At 52.9% G+C, this 23365-nt stretch overlaps 1 protein-coding gene across 4 annotated transcripts in view; it reads right to left on the bottom strand.

Moving 5' to 3' along the window:
* The window catches only part of DENND1A (DENN domain containing 1A), a 552302-nt gene that overhangs the window by 19391 nt on the left and 509546 nt on the right, over positions 1-23365 (bottom strand). For 2 of the 4 annotated variants that reach the window (XM_055400903.2, XM_055400906.2), the window contains exons 20-21: positions 8333-8389; positions 1842-1930 (exon numbers count right to left, since the gene is read on the bottom strand). In XM_055400903.2, coding sequence (XP_055256878.1) covers positions 1842-1930; positions 8333-8389 — 146 coding nt within the window. The remainder of the gene's footprint in view (positions 1-1841; positions 1931-8332; positions 8390-23365) is intronic. The other 2 variants (XM_055400904.2, XM_055400907.2) reach the window with 1 other exon arrangement.

Below are 23365 nucleotides of genomic sequence, written 5' to 3'. Positions count from 1 at the left end.
CCCTGCTCCCACCGGTTCATTTCAACCTCAAATGTTTCCCCAAAAGAAATCTAGAGCAAGGCACAATGCAATAAAACAAAACAAAACACACACAAAGTGGTGCCGACCTCATTCTGGTAATGACCAGAATGAAGGGGGTACCAGACACTGGCTCTTTGCATACACTGACAAAGCAACCTCCTACCACTGGGCTGGAAAAGCAACAGCATACATACATGTGGTGGGGAGGTCCAACCTCTAATCGGGAACTTGGTCACAAATGGGTAATGCTTTTCGGAGGAGTGGCAAGTGTTGGTGCGGGGTGTTTCTGGTACAATGGAAGGATATTCTGGATTTGCATTTCAGTATCTCCAGGCCCATGACCCTCTATCCAGTACATAAAATATTATGTACTGGATAATAAAATATTTCATCCAGTTTTAAAGAGATGACTCTAAAGAAAAGTGATGCATTTCTTCCCCCTAAAGAGAAATCTTTGGGCTCTGAGGCACTCTGAAGCCACGCTGTGTTCTCTCCACAAGGGGGCAATCATAATCCATGGCAGGGAAACAATCCGCATTCCCTTTGTGCACAGCGCAAGTTAAACCTATACCCGACTTGTGGAGTCCTCTCTTCCAAATTCTCCATCACCACACGTCTCCCAAGACACATGGACACACAGGTTTGAGGGCCGCCTGGGTAGGCTGGCTCTGTAACCACACCACAGTCTCCAGTGATACTGAACTATACACCAGAGAATCCTGGAAGAACTGACGTGGGATGGCAGGCGGGCTAGGCCGCAGCCTGGCATCTGGGAATTACTGCTTCCTTTTGGCTCCTATTCTCGCTAGGACCTGCCATCTCCCTTAACTTCCTTCTCGGAGAACTTTTTTGAAAACAGGGCAGCCACGAGGAGCACTGCCCTCTTCACCCAAGGGATGTCAGGGTCCCAGGGGCAATGATTTTGGTTCTCCCAACAACCCGAGGTGGATTCATGTACTTTTCAGGGCATCACAGGAAGCCGGTGTGTAGCTGCTGAGAGACCAGGGGCTGTGCACCTTGGGGACCAAGGGCAGACAGCATCCTCTGATGGAAGCAGTGCTACCTTCTCCAGACAGCTCTGAAGCTGGGTCTGTGCACAGCTCTAAGCCTCCCACATTCACACCGCTTACCTCTGGCCCTGGTGTTCCCTTCATCTACCCAACGTCTACCCAGAAAATTACTCTAAGCCTGGTCCTCTGCTTGCTATGGGGCATGAAACCCAGCGCTTGTCCTGAGGAGCTCTGGGCCCGAGAGCTAGAAAAGCAGACTCATAATGAGCTAGACTCTACGACACAGATGAGCAGAGGTGCTGGTGTCGGTGGGCAGTGGATGAGGATAGCCCTGGGTGTACCTCCCTCGAGCAGCCCAGGCCTAGGGAGGTGGTGTGTGTGAGTCGCTCAGTTGTGTCCGACTCTTTGCAGTCCCAAGGACTGTGGCCCACCAGAGTGGGTCTTGGCCCTCATTAAATAGGTAGCCTCCTCAACCAGGTTCCTAACTCTCTCCTGCTGACCCTCTATTTTTAGCATATGAAAAAGCCGAGAACCACTTTCTGAGCTTGTCTGAGTACCCCGTGGGTGTCACCACTCAAAACCCAGCCCGGTGCCCAGCTTCCTGGCCTCTGGGGCCTCCTGCTGGTGCGACAACTGCCAGCGGAACCAACACTGAAGATCAAGCCCTGCTCCCCGACTGACCTCTTTGTGAAACACCCGCTCAGGGCTCCGGGGAAGCCCTTCAAAGGCCAGGGCTGCCGCGTGGGCTCCACAAAGCACTGGCCCCCCGGGCTCCTACAGACAGAGGGGAGGGGAGGACTGGGTACTCACTGGTCGGGGCTTGAGACGGACGTCCTTCGGGCTTCCACTGTGATGTTGCTCTTCGGTCTTTTAACGACGTGTGGACGGGGAGGGCGCACCTAGAATGGGCATGGGGAAAATCCCCAAGAAGGGCTGAGTTGGAAAAGCCATTCAAGGACATTTTCAAGATGCAGGTAAGCAGCCCTAAAACAAACGTTGAGGGATTTTCAGAGCACAGACTTAAAGGCTGTGCTTAAGTGGTGGCCGACCTGTGAACTGGAATGTGTGGCCTACTCAAAGGAGAAAGGCTCTTCTGAAGGGCTGGGTGTCCTGATTTGCACCCAGCGGGTGGTTCCACCTGCTTCCTCGCGGGGCTGCCCTGAGGGTTCAGTGAGACACTGTTTGGGCAGGACCCGGAACAAAGAGGCCCTAATGGTAAGTCCCGCTTGCCTTCTCCTGGAAACTGGAAACCAGTTTGGTAGAACAAGGAGGTTTCATTCAGACTTTGTGTTTAGGGCACACGTGCCTATTTTGCTCTTTTTTACAGCTGAATTATAGCATGCCTGTTTTCCTCTCTAAGTGGGAGGGTGGAGAAGCAAATACTAATAGCATTAGGGAACCAATTAAAGTCCTTCCGTTCCCCCAGGCAGCTCTGTGCAAGGCTCGGTCTGGACCCTCACACAGTCCATGTGGCCACTGCACTCACCACACAGACAAGTGCAAGGGCCAGAGCTGGGGGTATTGACGGTGAAGTGCACAGCCTCCTGGTCCATGGCCAGACTGCAGCAACACGGTGGTTTTTTTCCCTACCTATAGCCTCTGAAGGCTAAGATGAGGGATCATATAAAAAGACGCTCCCATCTCCTACTAGAGTCGGTGATGAGAGTTAGGCTAACAATTTCTAGGTGTCCTTAGAAGAATACTCATTTGGGTCAGTCAACACTAACTGGCTTTAAATCTGGCACCACCATCTCTGTACAATGCCAGAGGAGGACTGGAAAGAGCCTATCTGTGGATTTTGTTGCCAGTAAGAAGGACCGAGCAGCCCAGTGCGGGGCTTCTCCTGTTCTGCAGACAAGGGACCACCGAAGGCAATGCCACGGTTGCTGAGGTTAGTGGACAAGACCGAGAAGGAGACCACCGGCACGCTCCAAACCCTGCGCCCTCTTCTGGAACCTCCCCCAGCCCCAAACCCCGCGCTCCTGGGCGACACAACACAATGGCCTCCGAATACAGGTTACAGAAGTTGGCTGCATAAGAGACAAGTCTTTATTGAGTTTCATCAGGCCCTCAGGCCTCCTCACATCTGATCTAACCAGAGTTTTTCCTGTGGAACATCCAGTCTGATCTCAGCCTGGTTTGGCAAATCAGAGATGTGGTAAAAGCCAAGTGCTTTCCACCAAACTTGCTGTTTGCTATGGGGTTGCTGTGATGATCCAATGAGCTCATGGAGGCAAAGTGCTGGCATGGGGCCTGGCACACAGTGGGGGCTCAATACAACCTCATCGTGCTTCCCTGCGACCTTATCAATAACAGACGGAAGACAGGGGGTGTCTCTGAGTTAGAAGATGGGTTTATGATGGTCTCACCCTTGTCTAGCACTCTGCTCCATGCCTGTTTTAGTGACCCCCTCAGCCGGATTTTTTGAAATGAATGTTGCTGCTTGGAATCTAAGAAGCGCATAATAATGTTGCTATTATTATCATTGCTATTAGAACAGTGCCTTCCATGGAGCAGACATCCAGTCACTGGTTGCTGAGCACATGAGTGGATCCATCCCCCACCCGTGCTAACCCTGAACTGGTTTCCGGCCCAGAGCCTGACTCCTCTGGCAGCTGGTAAGCAGGATCACCTGGTTTGCACCTGACTTTGCACCACAACAAGGGCATGCAGTTGGGGCAACTGCTGCCTTGCCCCGGGGTCCTGGGGTGGGGGCTTCGGAAAGGTCAGACAGTAAGGCCCATTCGCCTGTCCCTGCCCACAGCTGCTCCTCGCACAATAGAGGTGGGTTAGGAATGTGAACTTGTGGCTGAAATGGGGGGATTAAGTTTGTGGCAACTTCAACTGAACTTGCAACGTGGTGAAACATGGGGAAAAAGAACAACAGAGCTAATTAGACGAGCTGAGCTGTCAGAGTGCCGCTGAATGGCTCAGCGCCAACAAACAAAAGGAATGGGCTGGCAATCAGCAGGATCGATGGAGAAGACTGCTTCATTAGGGATGATAAACCAGACAGAGGGAGAGGGAGGGGTGGGAGGGGGAGGGAGAGAAAGGCTCGGCAGACCCAGAGACAGTCACCCACACGGCTGCAGACACACCCAGAGTCACACACACGTCTGACTGCTGTGGACAAAGCAGACGCAAAATTATACTCATGGACAGACAACCACCCAGAGACATGTACGGAGGCTTGGAGATGCCAACAGATCCACAGTCTCACAAATACTCACAGAGGCACGCACAGGAGAAGGCCCATGCATGGATCTCTCTCTCTCTCACTCACTCACACACACACACACACACACACGGCCGCAGACGTACAGCCAGAGCCACACAAGGCACAGACACACACAGACAAAATGGTTTAATTAAGCCCGAATCACAAGACGATGCAGACAACTGGCCCGTCATATTTCAGTGATCAGATCCGTCTTTCTGGGGTGCTTAGGAGGGGTGGGGGCTGGGGATGAGGGGAGAAACCACGCGCACACACAACGCGACCGGCGCACCAGCACTCCGATCCCAGCCGCGCTGGGGAGAAAATGCTAAACAGGGATTTGGAGCTCTGTTCAAGGGGGACTTGAGGGGAAAGTTGGGAAACCAGCCAATTCCCCACTGGATTTAAAACCTGAGAAATCTAAGTCGGCAGGGTTAAATGTGTATTGAATACAAAAGCACCGAGTACATTTGATTTTAATGGTGAGCAAGAAATAATAAATACAGAGCTTATAAAGCGCTTCACATGCGGCCGACCACAGCCTGCCTCTCCCCTGCACGCCCCAGCCCACTCCCCTGAGTCCACAGACACTGGCAAGGCTTTCTTCTGCTCTTTCCTTTCTCTTCTTTTTACAAAGAAAATCTAAATCCTCTGGTCACATCTGAACTCCAGCGACAGGTGCCAGGCTACAAAGCTCCTTCCAGAAAGGCTGAATGCTGGCCCCCACGCTCCCACTGCCCTGGGCTGACGGCCATACTTCTGCTGAGAATGCCTGCAGCTAAGTGACCCAGCAAAGCCCGGTTAGGGGCCAGAGGCTCCTGACATGGGAGCTTGTCAGGCCATTATCTCTGAGGCCCTCAAAGCCATGGGGCCCATACTCCACATCTCCCAGGTTCACCCCTAGTGTGCCGGGGTGCCCAGCGGAAATGCTTGCGTGAGGGCACTCAGAATGAACAGGCCTGGGGCCCCGGGGAATGCAAGGCCCAGAAAGCGCAGAACTTCTGGGCTCCCAAATCAGCCCCACAGTGACCCTGCTTTGGATGAAGGTTTTAGGGTGGGCAGAACCGGGCTATGTGTATCCACCTCGTGCCAGGGATTGTGCTAGGTACTACCAATATACGACCTCATAACCCCACCAGGTAGGTAGAGCAACCCATTTTATAGATGATGAAACTAAGGCTGGAGAAGGTATGCATATGGCCCCACATCACACAGCGAAGAAGTATACAAACTGTGATTCAGACTAAGACAGGCCTCTCTGACTTCCAGGCCCAGGAGGATCAGTTCTGTTCGGCCACCTGCCTCTTCAGTGTCTCATAACTCTAGACCCCCGAGTGCCAGGCCAGTCACCTCCCACACTAGGGCAGTGGCAGAAGCAGCTGCTCCTCAGTGCTCAGGGCAGTATTTGCCTTCCCGAGTCCTCAGTCACTGGTGAAGTGAAAGTGAAAGTCACTCAGTAGTGTCCGACTCTTTGCGACCCCATGGACAATACAGTCCATGGAATTCTCCAGGCCAGAATACTGGAGTGGGTAGCCTTACCCTTCTCCAGGGGATCTTCCCAACCCAGGGATCGAACCCAGGTCTCCTGCATTGAGGCTGATTCTTTACCAGCTGAGCTATCAGGGACGCTCACTGGTGGGTGTGGCTGAATTCCGGCCCCCTGCCCTGCCCCTGCCCCAGGCTGTCTGGGTCCTCACACTGGCTACACAACCTGGAGTCAAAAGTAGCTGTCTCCAGCTTCTGAGCTCTTCCAAGGGGAGCAATCCTGCCCCGGATCCTACTAAGAGATTCCCTGCCATCTTGGATCCAGGTCTCTCCAGGCACTTCTTAGAGCTAGCAACTGGATGACTCTGGCTTGGGAGAGGCTGCTTGGTGAGGAGTGAGGAGAGGCAAGGCAGAGAGGCAGGCCCGGGCTCAAAGGCCAGCATGGCCTCTGATCATCTCTGTGGTTTCAGCTGCCAACTGGGGACATCGCATCTGCCTTGTTGTAAGGACAGAGGAGCATGGCCCGAGGCACATAAAAGGTGCTCACTAAATGTCAGTTCTTCTCACCTCTGCATCCGTGCCAGGGCCTAACACTGCCGTAGTGATTCCATAGGAAACACAACCTACCACTGATTAAATTTTTCTCACCTGAAGGCTCTCCCCCCATCCTTTGTACTAAGATGGACTCTGTGGAGATGGAGGACCCAGGGAACTTGGTATGAATGAAAGACCACAGGTTCTAGAGTCTGGTGACACCTTTGTGTAGTTGAGGGACTTGGGTTAAGTAACTGAGCATCAGTTTTCTCATTTAAAATGGGTGGAGGAGATGCCTACTTCATAGAGATTCTGTGAGGCTCATCTGGGATGATATGACTAAGAATGATTCGCTGACTGTGAAAATCCTAGGTGAATGATTAAGAAACTGGGTCATTCCTTAGAAGTTTTAAGATGGAAAAATCTATTAAGAAGAATAAGAACTGCTACTGTGTCCCAGGCCCTGTGCGAGGAGCCTTACAAATGACGTCTATACTCATGCTCATAAAAAACCTCTGTGAACAAGGGTGTATTAGAGAGAGGAGCGAGGCTCAGAGAGAGCTTCAGGACTTGCCCAGAGTCACACAATCCGGGTATCAAGCCTGGCTCTGTCTACTCCCCAGATCCACGTTGCTGATGACTGTACTGAAATTCTCACTAAATCACACAACACTTGACCCAGACACTGGCTTCCTGTTCCCCAGAGCAGTTTTCTTTGCTGTTTGTGCCTTCTGCCCAATGACAAAGAGCAGAAACATTTCAGCCCCTCGACAGCTGTGCTGACCGTGGTTTGACTGGGGTACAGGACGGTTCTGTCACGTGTGGTTGCAACTTCAGTGTCATGGCTGCCTCCACCCCAGCCCTGCAGCTCCCGTACACAGGAGGGAAGGGAAGGGAAGGAAGACAGTGCCACAGAATGTTCCAACATCCAGGCAGAGAGGGCCACCCATCCAACAATAGGTACGCGTGACAAGGATTCAAAACAGACACAGTTTGAGAGCACTCCTAACCACTTCTGGTTTGGTGCCATCTGATTCAAATAGATTCTTCACTCAAATAAACTCTTAAAAAAAAAAAAAAAAAGCCAGACACAGCTCAGCCCAGTCACCTGCACCCCTCAGCTGCCACACTTCAAGACGGATGTGGACACCACCGTGGGGAGGGCAGGAGGGGCTGGGACTCGGGTTTGTGGGGAAACATGATGGCCGCTGGGCTGGAAGCAGACCCCTTTTGCTTGACTGAAAGAGTGCTGGCTGCTTTGAACCAGAAACAGAGAAACTCTTCTCTTGGTTAACAGTCCTCACTCAATGGTCCCAGCCAGTTTCCTTCCCACTTTAAAGGAAGCTGCTAAAGTTATCAGGCCTCAGCATGACTGAAGCCTTAGCTCACAAGAAAAAGGACTTCACTAATGCTGAACATTGGATCTGCGCCCAGTATTCTCCCAAGGCATTTCTCTTGAGAAGATATGGATGGGTCCCTCTCCCTTGCCTGCCCATTCCCAGGTGTTGGTGGGTTTATCACATCTCGTCCTGCTTTTCTGCCCTTCCTCGGAGCTTTGCTTGGGAAAGTGGAGCCCCATGTGCAGCCCAGCAGAGGAGGAGAATGGTCTCCATCTGAGCCAGCTCGATATTCTCTGGGCGTAGCGTCCGCCCCTGGGAAGGGACATCAAATGCATTTCCAAACCAAGATCTGGCGCACTGAGACCCCTGCTGCCAGACTTCTGTTTCCTTTGTGAGGAAGAGGCGGCTGCAGCCTTTAAAGCTCACTGGCTAGCAACGTGGCTCAACCTAGGAGACGAGCTCAAACCAGGCACACACGGCAAACACAGCACACAGCAGCCCCGCTACCTACAGCTCCGACCTGCAAGTTGCCAAACTGATTCAGAAGAAAGAGATAGAAGCTCAGGAAATGCAAGTTCGGGTACATGCCACACAGAGGGAAGCTGAAAAACCCACTTCCTGGTTTTCCTTGGCAAGGCAGCTGAGTTCAGACCCCCGAGGTTTAGTCAGGCGGGGAGACAGCTCAGGCAGTGTTAGGTGAGAGGACAGGACCACTGGCTACTCACGGGCCTCGAGCGCTGTATCTTGGGAGGCGGCGGGCGAGTGGGACGGAGTCTCTGTGGCTGCATTAAAGTGGAAACTTAAGGAATCAGTACACAGAGGTGGTTTGACGCATTTCCACACACAGCTCTGGGCATCCAGCCACCCAAGCCGGAGCCCGAGGGCCATCTTGGATGCTTCCCGCTCCCATGGCTGGCTGCTGGCTCCTGCACACCCCATGTCTGAGGCCCTCTCCTCCACCTCTGGCCTGGATCACTGTAATCAGCAGGGCCCCCGCCTGGAGCTCCTCAGCCATTCTCCACACTGGCCGAGACGGGTCTTCTAGAATGCAGTGTGACCCTGCCACACCCCAGCTTTGAGACCTCTGCTGTTGCCTCCTGTCCTGGGGTGACAGTTCACCAGGGCCCTGGGCTGGCGTTCTAAATCCTCTAAGACCTGGCCTCTGCCGTGCCCTACCCAGACCCCTCCCAACCTTCCCCCGTGCTCACTTGAAGACCCTCGCATGGCCCGAGGCTCTCAGGCCTGCTTCACGCCTGCCCAGCAGGTGGAACGACTGGCCCCACCCTGATCTGCCTGGCAAACCTTTGCTTGTTCTTCGAGACTCTGCCAAGGTTGGGTGCTGTCCCCCAGTGCTCCCACTCATCACCCACTATTGCCGTGCCTGCCCCTCTGTCCTCCTATTTCTTCAAACTTCATGTCCTTGAGGGATTCATACCTGTACCTTGGGAAAATATATCTTCCCAATAAATGTCTGATGAAAAAATACAATTTGAACAAAATGCTTGACTTTTGAAAAAAAAGCAGTGGAGCACAGATCTCTCAGCTCACCCCTTGAACCCTCTGTGTCGAAAGTCAAGCTTTGTTCTCTCAATAGCCTGCCCAGACATCTAGATGCCCTGGACAGTGGGGCAGATGAACAGTTTAAGGAGAGTAAAGTCCACACTAGACCAAGGTCATGGACACTTGGCAAGCCCTGGGTGGTTCACAGAGGTCCATCATTACGCCGCAAAGTCCAGACCTGCACTTCCCATGACAGGAGGAGCCAATGGCCACACAGGGTGAGTCCAAATTAAGATGTGCTGTTAAGTGTAAAATGCATATTGGAATTTGGAGACTTAGTTTGAAAAAGAATGCAAGATAGCTCAATAATTTTTTTATATTGATTATATGCAGAAATGAATATGTTTTGGATATTTTGGTTAACTATATTATTAAAATTAATCTCGTCTGTTTCTTTTTACTTTTTAATACAGTTACTAAGATATTTAGAATTCCGTATGTGGCTTGCACGTGTGGCTCCTGTTACATTTCTCTTGGACAGCACTTCAGAGCTTCACTTGGAGTGGTCCTTCAGACAGCAAACCTGCCTTACAATTCCTTCTCCACACCCAACTCCTGGAGTCCCTGGACCCCTGGTGCCCAGCACAGGGCCTGTCAGAGCGGCCTATGGAGAAAGTGGGCTGACAGTGGAGAACTGGGGTCCCTCATGGCACACTAACAGCACATCTGGATGGAAGTATTTCCTGGCTTCCTGGATCCTGTGCTGCTTGGAGTGCTGGCGGACCCACACTTGGGGACCTTTCTTCAGCTGGAGGTGTCAAGGGTTGGGGTGCCACCCAGAGAGACGAGCATGGCTGCCCACAGGTGCGTCGGCTGTGGTCCTCGTCCAGCCCCTTGGCTCTCACACACACCCTCTGCTTCCCCCATCACCTTCAGCTTCCCTTGTTCTCAGCCCCTCTGCTTCTGGGTGGCCTCTTTCTTGAGCTCCAGAGCCCTCACCACTAGTCACCCCTGACCTGGCAGGCGGGGGTGGCAGTGGGGCTGGGTGTTTACGAGATGACCTCTGGGGTCAGACAGTCTCAGACTGAACCCAAGCCCTCCATTCACCCGGTGGCCTGCAATTTAACCATCCAAGCCTGACTTCCCACATCTGTAAACGCAGGTAATGGCACTACCCACCCGAGGGGACTATTAGAAAGTTTCAATGAGATGATGTTTGCCAAGATTTTTGGCCAGTAGATGCCAGCAACTATCACCATTAGCAGCTTTCCCACCCTCCAGCTTCTTCCCCTTCCAACCATCTTCCATCTTATTCCAGATTGGACTTAAAAAAAACCAAAGATGCCCAATTACGTTCTTTGCCAGCCTAAACCATCCCAGTGGGAGGCTGGCATCTCCTGAGCCATCTTCTGAGAAACAGCATCCTGGGAGACGCATTGTATGAAAGAAGAAAAAGGGGTTCCCCTGGCAGACATGAGAAGTGCTGAGTCTTGCTCCATTTGGAGATTCACAATGCTGGTTAGCACAGCAAAGCCTTGTCAACCCTTGAGATAAAAACCCTACCCTCAACAGGCAAAACACTATTAACTCTCCCCCCCCAACCCCATAAAAGTCCTGCTTCCCGTATTTATTTGAACAGATTCACATCCCCTATAACACCTGTTAAATATTCCCTGGAAAATGCCGACTGAAGTGTTCAAAGCCCTCCAGAGTCTGGGCCCCACACATAAGCCTCTGCAAACTCCTCTGACCCCTTGCTCTCCCTGAAAGCTCAGGTGTTCTTGAAGGCTGCTCCTGAAACACCTTCCATTTCCTTCTGTCTCACTCTTGGGGCCTCCTGTTCATCCTCTGCTGTCTGTCTCAAGCACCACCGCCCCCAGGGGGCCGTCCCTGCCCTTCCCTGAACGGCGAGGGTCAGATGCTCTGCCTGCCATGTATTATTGGTACGAAGGTTGTAATTATCAGCTTGCTCATCTCATTTCTCTGCTTATCCTGGAGTCTAGTGTGGTACTGGATAAATAGGTGCTCAGCAAGATTTCTGACTGAAGCTTCCTGGCACATGTAGAAGGGATACAATGAATGTCAGTTCTCCAGATTCTGTAATTATTTTGATTGTCATCAGGAAGTATTAGCTCTTTTGCAACAGAATTTATAAATGGTGGGAGGAAAGCAGCCTCTTGACCACACCCAACCTAGCCATCAGGAGAGTAAACCAGGGGGATTTACAGACACTGAGAGAGGGTAATGGGGTACGCGTGTTCTGAGTGGGGCACCGGGTGGGTCACAGCAGCTCCCCCTGGGCAAGGCACTGCTAAGAAGCTTCTGCCTCTTGCCCAACCCCACCCATGCTCTAAGTCCGAGGTTCAGGTGGCCTTGTCTGCTTCTTCCATGGCTCTAGTGCCAGGAGCTTATCCTTCCAGGGACAGGGACACAGACTGGAGGGAGGCAGAGTGGCCTGCTCTCAGGCCTCTTGATTGTGAATCCAGGGCCCCTCCCACAGCTGCAGAAGAGGAGACAAAACCAGAAGAGCCTTGGAGCAGAGAATCGAGAGGTCCAGGCACTTTTACAGAGAAATCACGTCACGTGTGATCCTCAATTCCCTGGCTTCACGGACGGCGGGTTCTTAAGTGAGTTTAAAAAGGCTGGGCCTTTGGCAATCTTTGGCTAGCAGTTGATCTGGCACTCCAGTGGGGGCACTGGAGGTTTCAGTGGCCAACACAAGCACCTGCCTTTCTGAAAGTCACGTGGAGTCCAGGTGCAGATTTACTCCCCCGGAGTGGAAAGATCCCTCCTGTGAACAGTGATGGAACAACTGCCTGGGGCCAGGGCCTGGGGATTCAGGAGAACAGGACAGAGTCTGTCCTTAAGGGGTGTATGAGTCAATGGAATTTGACCTACTTCTCAGAAAAATACCTTTTTTAGAGTACAAAAAGCATTGCTAAAACCCCAAGAAATAGACTTTGGAAAGATTCATGTTCATGATTTGGCTCTGTCATTTTCTAGTTGAGTTCAATACTGGGTTTGCCATTTGGCACGTTGTTCAATCTAAGCCTCAGTTAAGTCTTCTGTAAAATGGAAATAACTCCAGAGTTACCAGCACTGGCATGAGGATGCTTATAGGAGGGCATCCCGGCTGTGGGAGGCTCTGGTCCGGCAAACTGCTGATGAAATGAGAACATTCGATCCTCTGTCCCTCCCTTAAATCCACAAGTCTTCCCGGAAGAGTTCTGTGAACGCGAGGATCTTGGCTTTCCAAGGAAGTGTGCTTTGAGCACGGCACTGTTGAAAAGGACTGGGTTTTACTAATCTCTTCTATTTACATGATGTATTTTCCTTTCAAAGCATTCCTACTTCTCTTCTTTCCTTTGAGCCTCACATTCCCTGGTGAGGCAAGTTAGAGGAGGGTTATTTCCCTGTAGAAGAGGCGGCCCAGAGAGGTTAAGTGACTAACATGAGGTCACAGAGCTAGTAGCAGGAACTAAAACAAGCAGCGTTTCTTAGTCCATTGTGCTATCCTTGTCAACCGAAACTTCCAAAGTCATCTGGAATCCTTTCTGATTCGGTTTTTCTACTCTGTATCCTTTCTGAAGTTGGACTCTGCTGTTAAGAGATCTGTGCCTTAGAAAGCAGGCTGGTGAGAGAATGACTGACATCCTCGCCTTCCTTCCTTATTTTAGCATCTCTTTCCAGTGCTTTCCAAAGAAGATTCTCGTCTCGATTCATTTAACAAACAATGGAGTATATTTTGTACAGGCAAAGGGCACAATCCTGAATAAGACCCAGTCCTGCCCTCATAGGGTTCCCACTCTGATGGGGGGGTTATAACACAGAGGAGAAAGGGGTGCTGAGGTGTGTGGAAGTACCAAGGAGGGGCTCTTCTATCTGAAGGGGGGTAGTACAGAATTTAAGTGCATGAGAGAGGAACCACAGTGATCCAGCAAAACTAGGTGAGGGTGAATATGAGGATGGGGTAGGTTGGGAGGAATGGCCTGTGGAGGCCACATAATTTAAGGCCTTGAACGCCAGCTTAAGGAGTGTGGGTTTTCTCCTGAGTGCAGTGGGAAGAATTCAAGCAGGAAGGGACCTTTCAGAGGCCTTTGGTGGTTTTGACGTGGAAGATGGATGGGAGGAGGCTGGGTGGGCTCCTAATGACAGACACTCTCTTCCAGCTATGGCCTGCCTAGGCTTCCATGTTGTCAACTCACCAGCTGGCCACGTGACCGCTGGGAGACGAGGACGTGAGCGGGTAAGCCCCAAAGTGTGACTGACACGAAGTCCCAGAGGAGAGAGGGACTCTTTGACCTCTGCCAGTCTCTGCCTGGCCCTTGGTGTTTATATCTGTCAGCTGTGGGGACCAGGTGAGTATGTTCATTGGCTATGAAACCCACATTGATGAGAACAGCATCTGATTTGCAGCTAATTTGTTGATGCAGCAAAACGCATTGTTTCCAAAAGGTCAGGAGGGGAAGTCATGCTGGAATATCAACTTAATTACCTGGGTGGCATGGATGAGCGGGTACCCAGCACGGGGCTGCAGGGTGGAGAACGCTTCACTGCTGGGCACAGACCTGGGGCAGGTAGCTGAGCAGGGGTGGAGGCGGGGGCAGCTGCCAGGGGGTGCAGAGTCCAAAGCTCTTGTGGCCTGCTGAGCTGACGCCTAGTTAGTGTACTCGCCAGCCCAGGAAGCTGCATGCCAGGAATGAGGATCATGACTCCACTTCACAGACGAGGGGAGGCAAAGACTTGCCCAGGGTCACGCTGAGCAGCGGATGAGGGTCAAAGAGCTCATCTTGCTGGTCCTGGGATGGACGTGGGAGGGGTCGGCTGTTCCGGAACCAATGCATGGACTTCCCCAGTACCTGAGGAGGACACCTTGGACCATCCCTTCAACATTCTTTCAAGGTCAGAATCAGTCTCCCCATTTCACTGCTGGGAAAATAGGCTCAGAGAGGGCAGACAGGCGTTACCTAAGGCCACGCAGAGGTGAAATGTCAAAGTCAGTGGGGCAACAGGCTAGACTGCAAGTGGGGACCAGAGGTGTGGGCAAGGGGATAGATGACCAGAGATGGCAAGCAGCTTCACTAAAGGCTGAGGGATATGCACGCAAAGCTTGGGGTGGGGCAACAACCGGGGCCTCCATACTTCCTGTTCCCGGGGCCAGAGAAGGTGCGGTGCGTGCAACGGTGGCTGGAGGCATAAGAATGGTGGCCTCCAAGGAAAGCCTCAAAGGGGGTCTCAGGTCCTCTGGGTCTGAATAGTGTCCTGAATTGTCCCTTGTCTCTCAGATTTTCCTCTACCCACCCAGAGGAGGCCCTGGCATCAATGGGGAGGCAGGGGAGATGCTGGGGGCTTCTCTGTCCCAGGGACGTGCCCCAACCACATTTGCTGCCAGGAATGGACAGGGTGAAACAGAAAATGCACAATTAAACCCCGTCACTGTTTAACGAGGGAAGAGTTCACCTGGTTAATTTTCCTGGCTAGTAGCCACATCAATGCTCTGACCTGTGCATGAAACGGTCCCAGCTGGGAGAGGAAGACAAAGCTTTCTGTGGCTTTACAAAGGGCCTCTGGGCTGAGAGCAAGGCTCCTCTACTCCTCGGGAAGGGAGAGCCGCTATTATGCAAGGTATGGAAATAAAAGAGGGCTTCTTTTGATAGGCCTCCAGAAAGGAGTGTATTGAAGCTATATTTGTGTGGAGTGTCTCCTTTGAAATGCCCAACCAGCTCTCTCGGGTACAGCTCTCGCCTGTCCCCCAACTCCTGTCATTATCTTGAATCCTCTCGTCCACACTTGATAGAGCTGATCCTGCTTGTTGGGGAGGATCAAATGCTTGCTTCCGCTTCAGAGTGCCAGCGAGGGTGCTGGAGAAGACTGCGCTGGTGTCCTGCAGCACGTACTCCGTACCGACGGTGCTGCCCAGGTCCTGGGCCCCGTGGGGGGACCGGGGTCCTTGGGCCCTGTGGCATCTGCAGAAGTAACCCTCAGCTCCAGGCTCTTATCTGGGAGGGTGCTCACTGAAAAGACGCTGCGGGGATGGACTTCCCCATCAGAGCTGATTGAGAAGTCTCCATCCTGCTGCACACACGGTGAAGGAAGGTGCTTCTTCGTGGGAGCAGGAGGCGGGGAGGGGCCTCACCCTGGAGCACCCTCGACGGGCCAGGTGTTACCCAGTATATCCCAGTCAGTTCTAAAGCTCCAGAGAGAGGTGCGGCCGTGATCTCTCCTGCCCGAATCAGTACACTGCACTAGAAAGCTGGTGGGGCTGGCCTTTGAGCCCTGTTTGTCAGACTCTGGAGACAGGTCCCATGTGCCTGTGGCTAACCTTCCTTAGGCAGCCTTGATTGGGGGCTGGGGACTGAATGTGGCCCTTGAAGAAAAGCCGAAGCGCCTGTCGTTGGGTCTGGAAGCCGGTGTCCCTGGAGAGGGGCCGTCGGGGACTCAGTTGCCTCAACAAGTCACCTTGCGGGGCCATTCTCTCCGCCGGGCCCGTGAGTGAGAGCTGAGCTGAGACGGTTTCGCCTGGTCCTGAGAGCGAAGCATTCTTCCCCGATGTTGACAGGAGTAGTATTTTGTAGTGGTGCTGGTTAATTTGTAGTGGCATTTGTGGTTTGAAGCCTTGTCAAGATCCCTGATTACTTCCCGTGCAAGGAGCTCGGCTGACGGGGAAGTTCACATGCTGAACAAAAGCAGCGAGGCAGCTGGGAGGGAAGGCAGCGAGGGGGCCGGGTGACCCGGCCGCTTGGGGGACAGAGGCGGAGGAGGGAGGAGGGCCAGCAGTGGGGCAGGGGAAGGGGGGCCTTTTGTTTTTAGTCAGGTGCAGCTGCTCGGCCTCAATCGGTGGCATCCCTTGGCGGCCCAAGGTCGGGCAGCAGATGCGGCCGTGGCTGGGCAGGGGCCAGGAGCCTTGCTGACGCGTGCCATTCTCTGCCCAGACAGGAGCAAGGGGCAGGGGCTCCACTGCTACCCACAGCGGGGCAGCCATCTGGGATGCCATCAAGGGTGCCTGGGTGACATTCCCAGGAGGGGGCGATGCGAGGAGGGGCTTCCAGATGTTGGGAGGGAGAATCCCCCTCTGATAGCAGCGGGGAGGTGGGGGCTGTTTTGAGACACTTGCTGTGGTCCAGGTTCTGTTCTAGAAGTTCTACCTGCAGGTCTCTAGTGATCTCAACAACCTTGCAGAGAAGGTAAAACTCCCCATTTGGCAGATGAAGAAACCAAGGCTGCACTGCTCAGTGACTTGCCCAGGCCCTACCGCTAACAGGTGGCAGAGCCGGGCTCCAGACTCAGGTTAAGTATGACCCCAAAGAAGCCCACAAATGGCAGAAGGAAGATGCTGAAACTTACCCCTTGAGAATGAGGGTGCTCCCCGCTCCTGGGGGAGTTCTCGACCCTCCCACCCCCACCATATCCTTTGAGCTTTTTGCCTTGCTAGGTCTGTTCTGACCACACAGACACATTTGTCTTTGCAGCCACCTACACATCCCCAGGCCTGCATCCTGACTTGGGGAGGGTTTGCTCAGTATGTTTAAGGGCCGGGGCCCACTCAGCAAAACCAAAGCTAATTTATCATCTCAGGAATGATGTCCACCCCAAGCAGTACACTGCTAGGAAATTAAAATAAACATCTTCTCCTGATTCTGCAGTTGTACAGACAGGATTGCACAGAATCCTGTAATTCTCTAGAAAGGGAGTCCGGTGATTATGACAGCTTCCACATGGCTCACCCTGCCACCGGCAGCCCCCGTCCCAACTCACCCACAGCTCGGGGGACTTGTCACATCCTGTAGGCAGTCCTCAACAGGACATTCAAGCCCGGGTCCCTGGACTACCAGCTCCATGTCCCGTCATACCAAAGGCAGCCCCCTGTCCAGCCCCACAAAGACCTGCCCTGTGCTTCTGTGCCACAGCCCTTCCCAAGGCACGTGCTCACTCTGTGTGCCCTCCCCACACCTGCCGACCTAGTGGGCTCAGCTCTTCCCTCAAGCCTCTGTCCCCTTCCTGGACGCTGTCCCTCTCTTTCTGACTGGATACAGCCGGGCTTCTTCTGTCTCTCCTCCAAAAACAAGGGGCTCCTCACAAGTGCCATGGTTATTTTAGTCACGTCAGGATCCTGGGCTCTAGATGCAAGGCCTGTGTGTGGTCAGTGCAAAGTAGACACTTGCCCAAGACTGTAGGACCAGCCTCAAATGGTCAGCAAGACCGTTGCCCAGCATTTGACCAATGTGGACCAACTGGCTGTCATCCTGTCACTGAGTGGTGCTGTCCACTAAGCCGGCGATGTTTCTGATCAGGAATGGCCTGCTTCTGATCAGCAAAAACTCCCAACCTACAGGCATCCTGGTCTAACGGGTTGAGCCCAAGGCCACCCCAAAGAGCAAGACTTTCTGAAGAGAATGCACAGGTGGGAAGCTTAGATGTGAAACACCCCCCATGTATTTCATGTCAAATTTCCCCCATGTCTGTTAAAGACAGTCAGGTTTGCAGACAGAAATGTTTTTTTTTTTCCCCCTCTATTCCCTCAGAACAAATGGATGGAGATCCTGGTTTTAAAATTCCTGGACCCTGGAATACGTTTCTATCTGTGTCAAAGTCTAGCCCTCCACCGCCTCAGCAGAGTTTAAAATCCTAGCTAATAGGTTAACAACTGTTTTTCTTCAGCTTCAAATGAAGAATATCAGAAGGCTGGGGGGATATGCAGCTCTCCAATTTGTACGGACTGCACACAGCTCCCTGCAACGTGTGTTTGACAGGACTGACATTTTGTACCGCTGTGAGATGGGAAAACGTGTGACATTTTTATTCATGGTGGCGTACGCCCTTGTAATGATCAGCTCTGGTCGATGTGCTTACCGCAGCAGCCCCAGAGCCCTCGGAGAACAAACAGGAGCCCAAGGTGCCAGCAGTTCGACTGCCTTATTAAACACCGCCAGGATCCTAACGAAGACCAACTGCTGGAAAATCTCACTGTCAAATCCTCAAGGACATTGTCAGCGCACAGCTAACTGCATATATTTTTCATTTAAAATACTGAAATCCAGCCTTGTGCCATTACAACCAAGGGGAGGGGCACCCACTCCATGGCCATTCTGTCAGCTGCCTCTTTGGAGCTCCGGATGCTGGAGCCAGATGCCCAGTGGAGTTCACGACTCGAGAGGGGGGCAGTGGGAGATGGGAAACCGACCTTCTGAAAACGCAGCCCAGCCTGAAAGTTTCAGGGCTCTGGTGAGAGTCACTTGAAAAGTCGACCCGCCAGGTCCTAAGTCTGAGTGAATGTGCACAGTGAGAAAACCCAACCCCCCCGCAAACCGCCTATCTTCCTGGAGGTACAGCCCCTCACATCTCGCGCCTCGGTGCTCAGCGGCCTTCTGCCGGCGGCAGACCCTGAGCCAGCTGCAGGAACACACGGCCGTGGCAGGCTGCAACACCTTAGCGGCAAAGCTGCGCGTCAGGGCGCCCACCTGCAATCTCACCACCTGCCTCGACTCCAAGACCTGGAGGTCAGCACGCGGAGGACCGCCTCCCTTGGCTGGTCCTTTCGAGTGCTGATGCGCACTGACGGATGGCAGCCAAGCACAGGGCAGGCCCCGGAGCTTCTCGTGGTTGTTACCGCAGGGTGGTTTGGTTATGGCTGTTCACGCTAACGTACTGATGTATTTATTTTGTAATATGTATTATTTATGCAGTGCCTCTATTTCCATACTCCAGCCCTGATGCACCAAGACACACTCTGCTGTTTATTTATGGGGTCCTTGGCGTAACAAGCCTAACAAGACACCCCTGTGTGGTTCTTACGGGTTTGCAACAAACTGTAAGTGGTTGGCTAAACAACTGGATGTTCTCCATCCATCATGGGCAGAGGCTTGCATTTTAAGAGGCTGCCCATAAAGCTGGTTTAGCATAATATTGTACATCATCCTTGGCAGAAATGCCCTGGGATGCTGAAGAGCTGGCAACCCAGCGAGAAGGAGCTCTAACCTTCCTCACTATGGGATGGGGCATGGGGTAAGAGTAAGCCATGGGTTCCCTGATTACAAGCCCCAGAGTAAGGGGGGAAAGGAAGGCGGATGGAAGACAGTCCCGCAGCAAAAGCAGGACAGTGAGGGTGGAGGTACCTTGTCTCTGCCCAGCGGGCCACTCTGTCTCTCCACAGAGCCTTTCCAGTGATCCCGTTCATCCTAACAGACGTACCTTTCATTGCAGGCTGCACCTCAAACCTCCCATTAGAGCACGCTGGCTGGAGGAGAGAAACGCAGCCAGCAGCCAGCCTTGTGCCATTCCAAGCTGAAGACCAACAGCTCCCAGGGAGGGCATCCAGCGGACTGCGGTATCCGTCCGTCTGGTCTCCTGGACCTCTTTCTCATCGTTCCCTCATCTTCACATCCATGAGCTCTTGTCAGGATGCTGGCGGTGCCGTGAGTTGTCTCACCTGCTTCCTGCCCTTCCTGCAGTGGTTCACAGTGAATCCTCCAGGGGCCATTCCCTCAAATATAAGCCCGCACTGGCTTCTGACACCCAAGAGATACCATTTAAGCTGCCCCAAGGCTTGGTCCCCAACTACCTCTGCAGTTTGACTCCTGGCTCCCCCCAGCTGCCTCCTGGCCTCTCCCTTCCCCACACTAGCCCCTGCTTCTCTGAAGAGTTGGACTCTCTTCCCCTTTGCTATGTCATTCCCTTTACCTGGGATGCCCTCCTCTTCTAGCTCCATCTGATGTACAACTTATCTTTCAACATTCAGCAGAAAAGTCACTGAGAAGGAACCCCTGGCTTCCCCAGACATTCTCAGGCCTTCTCTCCAGTCGGAACACCTATATCCACTAGCTTTTCTCTTTGCATATGGCTTGTTCACTGTATCTCCCAGACAAAGAGTGCCAAGAATGCAGGACACACATCTCATGCCTTTGTGACCCTGGGGACTTGGACAGGGCTTGGAATCCAGCATGCCTAATAATACACTGGATAAGTGAAAGAAGGTGCTGAGGGCATAAAAAAGTAACTCAGAGTTCTGCCTGGCATCAGGTTTTTTAACCACAAAGATAGGAGGGCAGCAGGGGAAGAATTCTTAGCTGGTCATCATGGCTTGGGCAATGGAAGGTGTTTGGTAGACAGCTCAGGGGTGTAAGTGCCCCTCTGTCCTGGAGCACCACCATCTCCTGCCTTCTGCTGATCGCTTTACCTACCTGGCCTCCTGAGGCACCATCTTGCCAAGGTTCACCCTACTACCCCTCTGGAAACATTTGCTATCAACCTCTCCAGAAAGTGAAAACAGGGATCCACCAAGAAGGGGTGAGGGACCAGGACATCCCAAGGAGGCGATCAGGTGGCTGTAACCATGGAACCATATGGCTGATGGTCAGTAAGGTCTCAAAAATACAGTTTATACTGCTTCAAGGCAATGTTAATCCCCCAACACTTCACATGTTAAGTGCAATATAATCAGTGATCCTTTAGGAGAAGTCCCTTCTACATATTCTCTTCTAGTACTTTTATTACATTTTAAAATTCTTTATAGTATAAACAAAATGATTTGATATTCTAGAAGACATGGAATTAAGCGGACTGACGATAAAACTAAGCCAGCAAAAACAATGACCTGAATTAGGGACACAGTCAGTGCCATCTCAGGTCGAGTGGGCAGGAGGCTGGCAAGCTGCCTTTGCTGCTGTCACCACCAAGCTGTCTCGGGTCCAGTGAGCTGAGGGTGTGGTGGAAGAAGGTGGGGTCCTGAATCTGAAACCATCCTACCAACCAGGGAATTAGGCTAAGGCCCCAGACCCCAGTGAGGTGGGGCACTCATGGTCCTTCCTGCATCAGTCTGGGGAAGATGATGTGAGAAAATGCAAACACCCGCTGATCACACTGCCCAGCACCCAGCAGGCACTCAGAAGGGCAGTACTGCTGGTGTTCTTACCCCTGTGTGAAGAAATTCGGGGCTCTGTTAGGTTTATTCTGGGGAGACACAGAACAGTGACCTTGACCTCCTTAGCCACCCTAAGCTGCACTGCTGGATTCTAAGCATGTCCCAAACCACTGGCAGTCACAACCAGATGCCCCAGGAACCAGACAGAACTGAGGCAGAAGGCTCAATGAGAGAGGCACAGTGAGGGGAGGGCCTGGGCTCCAGCATCAGGGAGACCTTGTTTGGAAATCTTGCTCTGCCACGTACAGTGTGATCTCGGGCAAGTTGCTTGACTTCTCTGAGCATCAGCTTTCTGGGGATAATAACAACTGTACCGATGTCATAAGATGTTGAGAAGACTCAAGGAGGTGATACCTGTTGAGGGGCCTGGCTTCCATGAGTAGGTCTGCATGAGCATGAAAACCAACTTGACCCATCTGACCCCTCCTCATCCTGCCATCTCCCAGTCAGCCCTTGTCACACCACTCCCCCCGCCGCCAGCCCCCCAGCATGGCCAGGTTAACCATTCACTTCATCCCCAAAAGGGTTCAGGGATTGATGGGGGACAAGGCGACAGGCAGCTCCTGGCATAGTGCTCCCATGGCCGTGGGGTGGGGCCCACCAGCAACACTGAGCTGACTCTCCTGGAGGATCGTGCTTGTGGGATAGAATTTATTTCCAATATATTATGTTTTATTTCCCCTTCCATGCTGGGATAAACTCTCCACCTTTGGCACAGAGAATTCTAATCTGAGAAAATGCCTCCTCTGGTCTCGCTGAATCAGATTTCCTGCTCCTGTCCTGCTGGGCTCAGTCTCTACCTGGCAGGGAGCTGCTCCAGCACAGACCTTAAAAGAAACGCTGCTTTTGGGCTCTGGTCAGTCCTCTGGCAAAGAGGCCCTGCTGTCACACTGCTGAACACAGACAGACTTAGGGGACGCAGAAGGCCTGTTGCACTCGCACGGCACCACACGCAGGGGTCCTCAAGTGAACACAGGCCTGCAGAACAACAGCTAGCCCTCCCCCCTTTTGGTCTCTCCTGTTCTGCTGAACTGACTGGCAGTTCAAGGGCATGGGGAGTGCACAGAGATGCTTCCCCCCTCCCCATGACCCAGGGCCTTCCGTGTAGTCAGTGTTGACCACTCAGTCGCTCCCTAGACAACCTGGGCAACTCATCTGCACAGGCCCTGGGAAGTGCTAAGGTCACGGGGAGGAGATGGCCATTATTCGTGTCTGGGGACAGTGAGGCTGGCACAGGGAAAGTGCTGGCCCAGAGCCGGGAGGGGCTGGCTCTGCTGGGAGGAGTCAGGGAGCCTTGTGGGGCAAAAAGTGCTTGAGTGGGTCCTGAGAGGTTGATAGCATTTTGTTAGCTGGACAGAAGAGGAAGGACATTGCTGCAATGCAGACAGTAAGAGCCGATTGTCTCTGGGTCCCCTAGCACCAGATCGGGGCCTGGCCTGGAGCAGGTACCCACAAACAGCTGGTGAAGGAGTGAATATGGAATTGTGTTGGGCATTTCAGGAGAGGAAGGGACCCTGCCCCAGGTGTGGACACTTAGCAGAGTCTTGTGGGTGAGAAGGAACTGGCCTGACGTCATGGATGCAGGTGTCTCCAGCCCAGCAGGCCCAGCTGTGGGCAGGGTTTGGGGAGGGGTCTGGGGGACTGGGTAAGTCCTGATCATCCAGCATGTCGGTGCCTGGGGAGGGACTCCTGGAGAGGGACCCCTATTCCAGAGGGCTCAAGGGCTCGCCTATCTCACTATTTGCTGATGTTTCTGATGTCCCTTGTGCCTCCCAGATCAGCAAACGAGAGTGACGGGCAACCCCTGGGATATGAGGGATGCATGGGCATATGGGACTGATGCCCAACTGGAACCAAGGTGTGGCAGGTCTGGGGAAGGCCAAGGACAGCCTAAGACAGTGCAGTGAATGGAGCTCGTGAGACGGGAGTGGATGAAAAGCAGACACTGGAGCTGCCAGAGCAAAGGAGATGCTGGAAGCCACAGGGGTAGCTGGGCTCCCCATAGAGTGGGGAGTCAGAGGGGACAGGCCAGAGCTGGGGAAGAGCTCTGTTCAAGGGAAGGAGGACAACAGACAGCTCCCTGGGTGGGAAGCCCAGTTCAGATCTCCTGCCTTGTTGGACTCGAACTTCATCCAACCACCAGTTTCCCGCCAGGTGGCCTGATTTCCATTCCTTGGTGTGTTTCAGTTGGACCTTTCTGGAGGCTCTACCTTGGGCCAAAGAAACAGTTTAGAAGGCAAGAATTCTCTACTGCAACCGGCCAGAGAAAGCCATGGGGAGTGCGTGGGCAGGGTGTAGGGAATTCCAGGCTTAACTGAAGTCAGTTGCTACCCCATCCTAG

Source organism: Moschus berezovskii, chromosome 11 (assembly GCF_049115385.1).
Source record: "Moschus berezovskii isolate FMDL1 chromosome 11, NW_MosBer_1.0, whole genome shotgun sequence".
NCBI classification, from domain to species: domain Eukaryota; kingdom Metazoa; phylum Chordata; class Mammalia; order Artiodactyla; family Moschidae; genus Moschus; species Moschus berezovskii.
This window is presented reverse-complemented; position numbering and strand designations above follow the sequence as displayed.